Source organism: Gossypium hirsutum, chromosome A06, assembly GCF_007990345.1.
Source record: "Gossypium hirsutum isolate 1008001.06 chromosome A06, Gossypium_hirsutum_v2.1, whole genome shotgun sequence".
NCBI lineage: Eukaryota > Viridiplantae > Streptophyta > Magnoliopsida > Malvales > Malvaceae > Gossypium > Gossypium hirsutum.
Window position 1 is genome coordinate 122,851,509 of NC_053429.1, and position 10,376 is coordinate 122,861,884.

At 33.3% G+C, this 10,376-nt stretch overlaps 1 protein-coding gene across 2 annotated transcripts; it reads right to left on the reverse strand.

Annotated features, from left to right (window-relative positions):
• Nucleotides 1-1,240: 1,240 nt before the first annotated feature.
• LOC121230766 (glutamyl-tRNA(Gln) amidotransferase subunit A, chloroplastic/mitochondrial) lies at nt 1,241-7,456 on the reverse strand. 2 transcript variants are annotated; one of them, XM_041116118.1, is made up of 10 exons: nt 6,531-7,456; nt 5,788-6,099; nt 4,999-5,178; nt 4,798-4,892; nt 4,608-4,683; nt 4,440-4,517; nt 2,753-2,846; nt 2,546-2,595; nt 2,168-2,281; nt 1,241-1,723 (listed from the first exon to the last, which is right to left on the reverse strand). In XM_041116118.1, the coding sequence occupies exons 1-10, from the start codon at nt 7,107-7,109 to the stop codon at nt 1,625-1,627; spliced, it is 1,677 nt and encodes a 558-aa protein (XP_040972052.1). In that variant the 5' UTR covers nt 7,110-7,456; the 3' UTR covers nt 1,241-1,624. The 2 variants fall into 2 exon arrangements, 1 of the variants encoding a protein (XP_040972052.1); XR_005928888.1 differs by lacking the exon at nt 1,241-1,723 and having other exon boundaries at nt 2,167-2,281; nt 2,753-2,854; nt 4,423-4,517.
• Between the last annotated feature and the right edge of the window lie 2,920 nt (nt 7,457-10,376).

The following is a 10,376-nucleotide window of genomic DNA, read 5'->3' on the forward strand; positions in this document are numbered from 1 at the left end:
CATACTAAACATTACTTATGATGATGATAAAAAGCAAAGTTGGTGTGATATTTGTGAACAAGAAAGAGATCCAAGCCTTTGGTATTATTCTTGTTCAATTTGTGATACTTCTGCTCATCCCAAATGTGTTATTGGAAAATTTCCATTTCTCAAGGATGGGAGCACATTTTCTTCTAATAAACACAATCATCATCACGATCTTAAATTTTTTAAGAAGGTTGAGGGCTACCCTGAATGCTCTTATTGTGGTAAGCTTTGCCATGAAGAAATTCTCAAATGTAAAGAGTCTACATGTGACTATATTCTCCATTGCAAATGTCTGGATTACTAAGTTTAAAGCTTTGTGGTAAGTACTTTAGATGATTAAAGAGCTATTGTTTTCTTTTTTAAATCATCAATGCAATTAATTGTTCTTATTTCATGATTTTGTTTTCATTATTAACATAAGTTTTAATTGTCTTCATGGCTATAGATGTGTTTTGCTCAAATGGAAAGCACTAGAGGTTTTATTCGATCCAAAGAGTTCACAGAGGATTTGACATTTCATTCCTACTTCTTGAAGGATGTTCAAATTTTAAGTGTGTTTTGATTTATTGTTGCTTTGTTTAAAATTTGTTTGGGTTTGTATGATTTGAACTCGCTATTACTTTGTGATTCATCTATGATTTATTTGAGTTTGTAAAATTTAATTTCAGTATTATTTTATGATTTATTGGATTTAAATTATGAAAATTAATAACTATTTGAATTATTTCTGCAATGTTAATTAATTATTTAAACTATTGTTTTACCCCATATATAATGAAACTTTTGGAAGCCACCAATTTCCCTTCATGCTGCACTTGTTTTTTTTGCATATATTTATTTGACAAATATAATTATATGAAGTTTTGAATACAATAATATAAAAAAAATTAGGGAAATTATGTAAATATGAAGCTGAATTGAGTTCAATCTCAACTATATTTAAATCCAATATTTGGCCCCCTGCTAGAGTGAAATGTTCAATTGGACATCTTAATTTCAAAATTATAAATAAGAGTTAATTCCAATATTTGGTACCTTCACCATAGTCAGGTTGAAGAGTTAGAAGAAGAAATTTTTTTTTAAATAAACAACTGAAATAACTTTTTTATAAAGTTCATAATGTCAAATTTTATTTATTTTTATGAGCTTGATGGCAGCATAGGAATTGAGGATACAGTACCACTTATTAAGTAAATAAAAATTAAAAAGGAAATAAACAAAGATTTATTCATTGAATGACAAGAGTGTTTGCTTAAACTTGTCTCACTCAACACCATCACCTAAACGAAAATAAGCACCCAAAAAACTTTTATGTTATACAATAAATAAAACGTATCACATTGAAATATTTTAGACAGATTGACAAACTTGAGGGGCATCTTAGCAATTATTTGTAGGAACAAAATTGTAGTTCAATGCTGCTGCTGTTGTTGCGGATAATCATTGGGGTCTCTAAAGCACATTGGCCATCAACATGCCTCAAAAGTCAGTCCTATGTATTAACAGCACAACGTCTGATGTAGCGGATCCACTCACCAAAATGGTTTTCAATTTTAAGATTCATTCATAGCCTACTTACTAATGTCCTTGAAAAAGTTCAGGCCGAAGCACCACCCACATCCGTGATGAGCGGAGGGACAAAATTGTAACCTTCAAGAGTCTGCTCAAAGATGTGACCCACTTTTACCAACTTTTCCTGCAACAAGGTCATGGGAAAAAGTGAAGCCTTTGATTATCAGCAGATTTCGACTATTCCAGTTTTCGAATGCTAGGATAGAAAGCCGCAATTATAATAATAATAATAATGATGATGATAGAAGTTGACTCTAAACTGTCAAACAAATATATGTTAAGTTGCATGCTTGCCTGTGTATATTTTGGTGTTTCCTCTAACACAATGCTACAAGCTCTTTTCCTAAAATAAATATTTTCTCACTGAAATTACAACAATTCTAGCTACCCAACATTGATTAGCTCGCACCAAGTGATCCATGTCTCCAAATTATAGATTACACTCGAAGAAGCCATTTCATAAGCATTGGAGCTTGGCAAATTTCGCCAGCAATTTGCACCAGTAAATAGTTTAGGGGAAATTTGAAAAATGAAGAATAACAAGTTAATTAAAAAACGAGCAGCATACCTCATCAAATGCCGCACCAATGATTTGAAGGCCAACAGGAAGGCCAACAGCTCCCCCTTCAACAAATCCGCATGGCAAAACCAATGCAGGTAAGCCCGCCAAGTTAACATTCACCTGTATATGGATATGGAATCTCAAAATGGGACAAGGGCAAATATATTATTTCAACTATTCTACCACATTTGAAGAAGTTAAATGGAATTACTTGCAATAAAGAAGAAAAAAAATGACACAACAAATATGGGAGGCCAGAACAATGCAGGGAAAGCCACAACCTTAACTATATATATTCTTAACCAGCCAAACATTCATGATACTAGTTCAAGGCTGTGGAGCAATGACTTAAATAAGATAATTGCGGCACCTAAATGTTCTTACAGTCATAATATCTCCGGCATACATCGCCAATGGGTCATTCTTCTTCTCACCTGCAAACATCATAATCAACTTTGTAATTCAATGTTTACCGTTAATGACCATCCATACATGAGTCATAACACCCCTCGCACTATCATGCAAAGAAGGAACAGAAAATAGATTAGACAAACAAGTAAAATAAGAAAAACAGCAATTCAACTAGCATACCAATCTTATATGCAGCGGATGGAGCTGCAGGTGAAATCAGGATGTCATTTTCATCCAATGCTGCCTTGAAGCTTTTCCGAATTATGGTCCTTACCTAAAACACTTATATAATCATGAATGTTTTTCTTTAATAGCAATGCTCCTAAAATAATCACGTGTTTCAGTATATGTCAAGTAAAATGGTCAAATTAACATACACATTCAAAATTATATAAAAGGTTAATTACATATTTGGTACCCTTCCTACAGTCAAATGTTAAATTGGGCACCTTAACTTCAAAATTTGTCTCTGATATTAAGGACACATTTTTTGTCTGTTTACCAGATTGGACATACAACTAACTATATTAGCTGAAAAATGTGTAGCATATGTCATCACATGGCTCTGATATTAAGGACACATTTTTTCCAGAACTCAATTAGTAGAATGTATAATCTGGTAATGAGAAACAAAGTTTGAGTAACATATTACACATTTTAGACTTAAGGTACCAAATAGAACATTTGACCATAGTTGGGTACCAGATATGTGATTAACCCTTACAAATAAATTGCGTGACCAAAAAAATCACTTACACAGGAATACCAATGGAAAACCAAGAGATTGTTAGACTATAAATTAACTTTGTTATTTAAAATATCAATACTTTAATTGCTGAAAGCAAATAATTACTTGAATGAAAATTTTAATTTAAACATCAAAAAGTTGTTTTGTGCATCTATAACAGCTATTAAGAATTTTAGCAGCTGGACGTTTTGACTTTAAGGTGACACATTAGATTTTATGAGAAGGCAACTACAGCTATATTGCTAGCCAGTTATGCATCTTCAGATTAGGACCCTGTAAAGGATTCTTTTGGTTAAGTGAGGAAACATTACAAATCAGTAAAATGGAGTGTCGTGGAGAGATGGAAGAGAAGAAGATCGGAGCAGAGTCTAAAAAACAAATACGGTGGTGATGGAAGCAACAGGGGCTGAGAAAAGTGAGAATTAAGGTTGTAAAAAATAATAGCAAGTGAGTTGCAAGGAGAGGTTTAGAGTGCTTCAGTTTGCCAAAAGATCAAAAGTCCCCTAAATGAAACTTTGGATTTTCTATTTATAGCCTTTCCAAAGTAGTTACCCCAAATAACGGTTATGAAACAAGTGAAATATTTTATTGAACATGGGAGAGATGTGAGTTAATTCACAAGAACGTGTAATGAATTATTGGGTAATGAGAGTGAATGACATCAGGTTCATGTTGCTTGCGGTGAGCAATGGGAGAGAAGTTATGAAAATAGTGGATATAATGGTAGTTTAGTGGAAGTTACACTTACGTAACTCATATTAACAAGGAAGGAGCTACTTGCAAACTTAAATGCAAATGCACACTTTGATCAACGAGGAGAGGGAGAGAAAAAAAAAAACTTGTACTCCAAAGAAAGGTTAAGAAGTAGAATTCTTAACAATATATGTATCTAAAGCGTCCAAGCCATGCTCTCCAAGACATCCTGACAGTGGAGCAAACCTAAGAATTCTGCCAACCTTCTTAAGCTTAGCTCCACAGTCTTCTCAACAAGGAGTGGTCTGAAAGGAACAATATTTCCTGACACTACTATTGACAGAAGCGTTATCAACCAAGGACGAGTATCTACAGACCCAAAAGATAATCAAAGGAAAGATGTATTTACTGTAATAGGAATGACACCTGTTGAGCACGCTTGTAATATGCATCATAATATCCAGCTGAAAGCGCATATGTTCCCATTAATATTCTCATTTTGACCTGCAAAATTGAAATGCATTCATGTCAAAATTCCAGATTGCTATAACTAATATAACACTAAATTTCTCAACAGTGAACTCATAGACAGACCTCTGATCCAAATCCTTTAGCCCTCGATTCTTCATAAAGGGCATTTAGCTCATCAGAAGAAGCTTGATTCCCATATCTGGATTTGTTGAAAATCACAGAAAACCATGGAATAGTAATTAGTTCCAAACTAGCATTTATCCATCTGCATAATGCATGCTTGAAAATGGAAAAACATTCCATAGCATGTCACCTGACACCATCATATCTTGATAAGTTTGAAGATGATTCTGATGATGCAAGAATATAGTAAGCTGGCAAACCAAGAGAGAAGGATGGCAATGAAACCTGCAATAGTTTCAAAAGAATAATGACTATGTAAAACCAATATGCATTGGATTCCACACACACACAAAAGAAGAAAAAAGAAGCCTGTGGCACTTTTAAATTACACCTCTTTCAAAACACATCCTAATTGTTCCAGATGAGCTGCAGCACCCTGAATTGCTGATTTAACTCCAGAATCAACACCAGCATCAACAGTTTCACGGATAAGACCAACCCTTAACCCCTCTAATGGTCTGGATTTCAAAGAACTTGCAGAAGTGAACTGAGAAGTGAAGTCAGGCACCTCCTGAAAAGCAATATTCTTACACAATTAGACCATATATTAAAGCAGTAAGGCTAAAAATAAATAATGCTAAAATGTCTTCAACTCAAAGTAGACGGAAAGAGCCAAAGTAGCAGTCGCAGTAATCAAAGTCTAAGATTCTATTGCATGGTACAATCATTGATGCGACTAAAAGCCAAAGAGAAGAGAACATATAGGAACTGAATGCAGAATAGGTTAGAAAAGTAAGCAAGAAGGTAAAGACAAAAATGGAGCCCTTAAATCAGGGTAGCAAAAAGGAAAACAGGAAAGTCACACAAATAAAGGAACCTTCTCATTCGAAAATGATCACACCAATGATGAATCATATCATAAGAAATTTCACTTCAGTGAGGTGATTAAAAGGCACAACTGCTTAAGCTATAGGAGGTAGTACTCAATATAGACTCATTTTCCAAGCAGCTTGGCAAATAAAGAACATATGCATGAGGCATGACAATTTATTCTTGGATATGTATATCACTGTCACAATCTTCCAAACAAAGGTATATGGTTAATAAGATATTCTTCGTATTATCAGCACCTAAACAAAGAAAATTTCACTGCTAGTTTTAAATTGAAAGAGCACTTAACTCGTTTACTGCTAGTAGCATCAAGTGAATCATGACCAGAAATTGCATGAAGAAGAATCCCGGTGTCGGCAACAGAGGAACCAAAACATCCGATAACATCAAGGGATGACGCATATGCCATAAGTCCAAATCTTGAAACACGTCCATAAGTTGGCTTCAAACCAACTACACCGCAAAATGATGCTGGTTGCCTCACACTTCCACCAGTGTCACTCCCAAGTGACACAACACATTGCCTGGCAGATACAGATGCAGCAGAGCCACCCGAAGATCCCCCTGGCACCCGAGAAAGGTCCCATGGGTTCGCTGTCACCTATTCAAACTAATAAATGCATTACTAACAATCAACAGAAGCAAAAGCAGTTATCAAACAGAATTAAGGCTCTAATTAGCATTGTTGTCGGCACAGCTTTTGACCTCAAAAGCAAGTACATATCTTGGCTTCTGTTGTTAACATCATGATTTAACAAACCAAACCCAAAAACTTGGAAAATGATGTTTTTAGCTTTTGGAAGTTGAGTTTTGGATAAAATAACTTTATTATCCTCTTATCTCTAAAATTTTATTATTTTAAATGTATATCTTCCTTGCATTTCAATTTCAGCAACATTAAATGCTTCTAGATTTTCAAAACCATTTTTTTTTCACCACAATTTTTTGGATTCAAGCTATTTTCTAAACTAGGCTTTCTCTACACAAACACTAGACTAGCCCTAAAAAATCTGAGTGGGAATTTAACCAAACCTTAAATGCAGAAGCTTCAGTAGTACTCCCCATACCAAACTCATCCAAGTTGGTCTTTCCAACAACAATGGCGCCCAAGTCCTTCAACCTCTTCACGGCAGTGGCATCGAACGGAGGACGGTAGCCTTCCAGGATGTAAGAGCCACCAGTGGAAGGCATATCAGCAGTACAAATGTTGTCTTTGATAGCGACGAGGACACCAGCAAGGGGACCCACTTCTTCATTCCTTTTTATCTTGTCGTCAATATCCTGCGCCTGTTTCAGGACCTTGTCAGGGTCAGAGATGTGAAGGAAACAGTTGATATGGGGCTCCGTTTGTTTGAGACGGTTCAGGTAGGAATGGGTCAGTTCCACAGCACTGAGGTGACGGTTGAGAAGCGAGTATCGAATGGAGAGGATTTGTGATTGGTCTGCTGCGAAGGAGGTCTTGGTGACGGGCTGTGCGGAAGAAAGGATGTGAAAGGGGCGGGATTTGGTCCGGCCCCGGAGTGGGAAACGAGAAAGATAACGCGGGGGTTGAATTGTTGATAGCATTTTTTCAAAACAAGGAAACGAAAGGACCCAAGATGAATTTTTCATTTTTATTGTGATGACCCCACGTCACCAAACAAAATAGCTGACCGCATCGGTAAAAAGAAAACCGTTTTGGAAAAAAGGAGAAAACTTTCCCTTAAGCATTTTATCAAACAGATTCTATGCGCAATCAACCTATATATCAGTACAACGGAATGAAAAGCGTAAATAGAAACAAAACTTATTAGTGAAAACAAAGCAGTTCTCCGAGTGACGAGAGGAGAAAGGACTGGGGGCAAATAACAACAACGGAATTGAGAGAAAAAGGCCTACCTCAGGCGTCACTGACTTTGGTCAGGGATTGGGCTGGATGTAAAAGTATTTTATCGACTAACCACCGAGTTAACCATCTTAATCCAAATCGACTTATTAGTAGGTCTGTTAAATCGAATTATTTTAGGGTAAATTACATCATCAATCACTAAATTATGTGTAAATTTTTGTTTTGATCACTTAATTAAATAATTTGGTCATTAAATTATTTAAAAGTTTTTATTTAAGTCATTAGAATGCTGTTATATGGCTTTCTCCATCCGCATAGCCTAAACCAATCGAAAACTCTCTTTTACAGTTTAGTTTTTTTTTCTTGAAACAACTTTAGATTTTACGAATTTGCAAACTAAAATTGACATAATTTTTTTCTCTAATTTTCAATACTGAGCATCAGATCGACTTGAATCTAAGGTATGTTCTACTCATTTATGAATATTGATCTACCATATCGATCGTTGAATTATCGCTTAGAGTTCGCTGGCGAAACTATTTTTGGGGAAAAAAACACTTAACAATTCAATGACTTAAATAAAAAAAACTTTTAAATAATTTTGTGACTTAAAAGAGAGCTTTCGAATAATTCAATAATCAAATTGTAACTTTTTTAGTTAAATAACCAAAACAAAAACTTACACATAGTTTAGCGACTAATGGTACAATTTACCTTATATTTTTTAAGAGAGAGATCCACATATACCCGTATAAAATTACACATTTTCACATATTTCAATACAATTAATATTTTAATGATATGGGATCTATTCTCTTGGTCGGAGGAGAAATTACCAATCGTCCAGCATTCCCTCACGCTCGATGCTAATGAGTTTGAAGACTATGCCTTCGCCATATGAAATATGAATTACTAAGTAATAATAGCATGGCACTTTGAATTCAATATGAATTTTTTTATTTCTTTTTTTCAAAATATTAGATTATATATCGAAAGAGTAGTGTGAGAGAAAGGGCATTTCTAGCCATCATAGTAATTTTGAACTTTTTTGAAAAAAAGAGAATGGTGATAATTGGATTATTTAGTCATCTAAGTCTAATAGACAATCTCTATATTTTCTCCTTTTCTTTTTTTAATGAAAGAAAAAGGAGAATTCCATTGTAAAGTCGTATGCGATGCGCAAAAAATGTACGTACAATTGTTCAACTCTATCTCTTTTTTTCTTATTATTCTTTAGCTATTCTTTTCGCCTCATGATGTGAGTTAGAAGAACCTTTTATTATGTTATATCATCAGGGTAATGATTCATCAACTTGTTAGTTCTTTTTATAAGGCACAAATAGGAGAATTTATCTTGGAAGTGGAAGAAGTACTACTGAAACTTCGTGAAAGCCTCACAAGGGTTTATATACAAAAAACAGGCAAGCCCCTATGAATTGTATCTGAAGACATGGAAAAAGATGTTTTTATGTCAGCAACAAAAGCCCAAGCTCATGAAACTGTGGATCTTGTAGTAGTTAAATAAGTTAAATAAAAAATAGCAATAGCAATAATTTAACACCAATCCACAATTTAATTAAAATTGATTTGTTCGCTCTTCTTCCTTTCCTTTTTAACTTAAGCCTAAGGGGTTAATATTTTATTAATCTATTAACTAGAAAAATAAGTAATTCAGAATCATCTTGTTAGGATCGATCTAAACCAGTCTACTATGTATATGATTTAATATGCCAACTATTAAACAACTTATTAGAAATGCAAGACAACCAATTAGAAATGTCACGCAATCCCCTGCTCTTGGGGGATGTCCTTAGCACCAAGGAACATGTACTAGGGTGTATGTGCGACTTGTTCAGATCATGTGTTGAGAAAAAAATAACTTTTTAGTATCAACGATTTGTACCAATTAATAGAATGGGGTTTGTCCATGCACTATCTAAAAAAGATAAATCTATCATATCATTTTATTGTGTATGAAATTTATGGTTTTTATTGATGCAAATCCAATATTGGAATTTAAAATGAGAAAAAATTACTTAGTGGTAGCAAATGCTTATCCATTAAGCGGGGAAAATCCTATTTAAAAAGCAAAAAAAAATTATGCTTTGACTCTTGCAAAGAATGGAGTAACAAGGTCAACTGCCCAATTAATCCTCATTCTTACATACCGTTACTATATAAGATAGATCTCGTTGTGAAAGATTTATTACTGAAAATTTTATGAGTAAAGTCGAGTGTGAACTACACAAGTTACCAATTAAATGAAGCAATGTGTGTCATATTTCATTCATATAGATCATGCATGTTAAATATGACATAAATTTGAAATTTTTATTTTTTTAAATAAAAAATTTCAACTGTTCAATAAATATTAATATATATATATTTTAGATTGATATGTTAGTAATATCATATTGGTTCAAAAATTTACATGCACGTTAAGTATAATTATATTCATAAATTCAATAATTAAATTATTAAAATATAAATTGCACCAAAACATAAGAAAATGTATATAACTACTTTTATATTAAAAATAAAAGACAATCAAAATTTTTCACCCTGAAAATGAATCTCTCTTTTTTTTTATATTAAAAAATATAAGGTAACTAATTTTTTAATACAAAGCCTACAACTAGTATAACTTTTACTTAATTCTTAAATTAGAGGATAAACGCACTCCAAGTTCAAACTTATATCTTCTTGCATTAGTAATAATATTAATGCCAATAAAGCTAAGACTCAGTTGACTATGCAACCAACTTTTGGTACCTATAATCTTTTCGCACAATTTGATACCTAAAATACACTTGCTTCCCAATTTGATACCTAAAATATGCCTCATATATATATTTTAATTTATTTTTAATAATAATAAAAAAGTGGCAGCTCCACATGGCTTTTTTTTTAAAGTAAGTATTTTATTTTAGCAAATATATATAAACATTAGAAAATACATAAAAAGTCAGAAAAACATATTATAATCTAGAAAAAAATATAATATATAAAAATTACAAAGAATATGATAAATAAAAAGAAGTGAATTGAAA

What these genes read in the sequence shown, in the direction of transcription:
- LOC121230766 (XM_041116118.1), bottom strand. Translation starts at nt 7,109, where the DNA reads ATGAAAAATTCATCTTGGGTCCTTTCGTTTCCTTGTTTTGAAAAAATG. An exon ending in CTAAAGGATTTGGATCAGAG is followed by an intron (nt 4,518 to 4,607) that starts GTCTGTCTATGA and finishes TCAATTTTGCAG; the next exon opens with GTCAAAATGAGAATATTAAT. An exon ending in ATTACAAGCGTGCTCAACAG is followed by an intron (nt 2,847 to 4,439) that starts GTGTCATTCCTA and finishes TAAGTGTTTTAG; the next exon opens with GTAAGGACCATAATTCGGAA.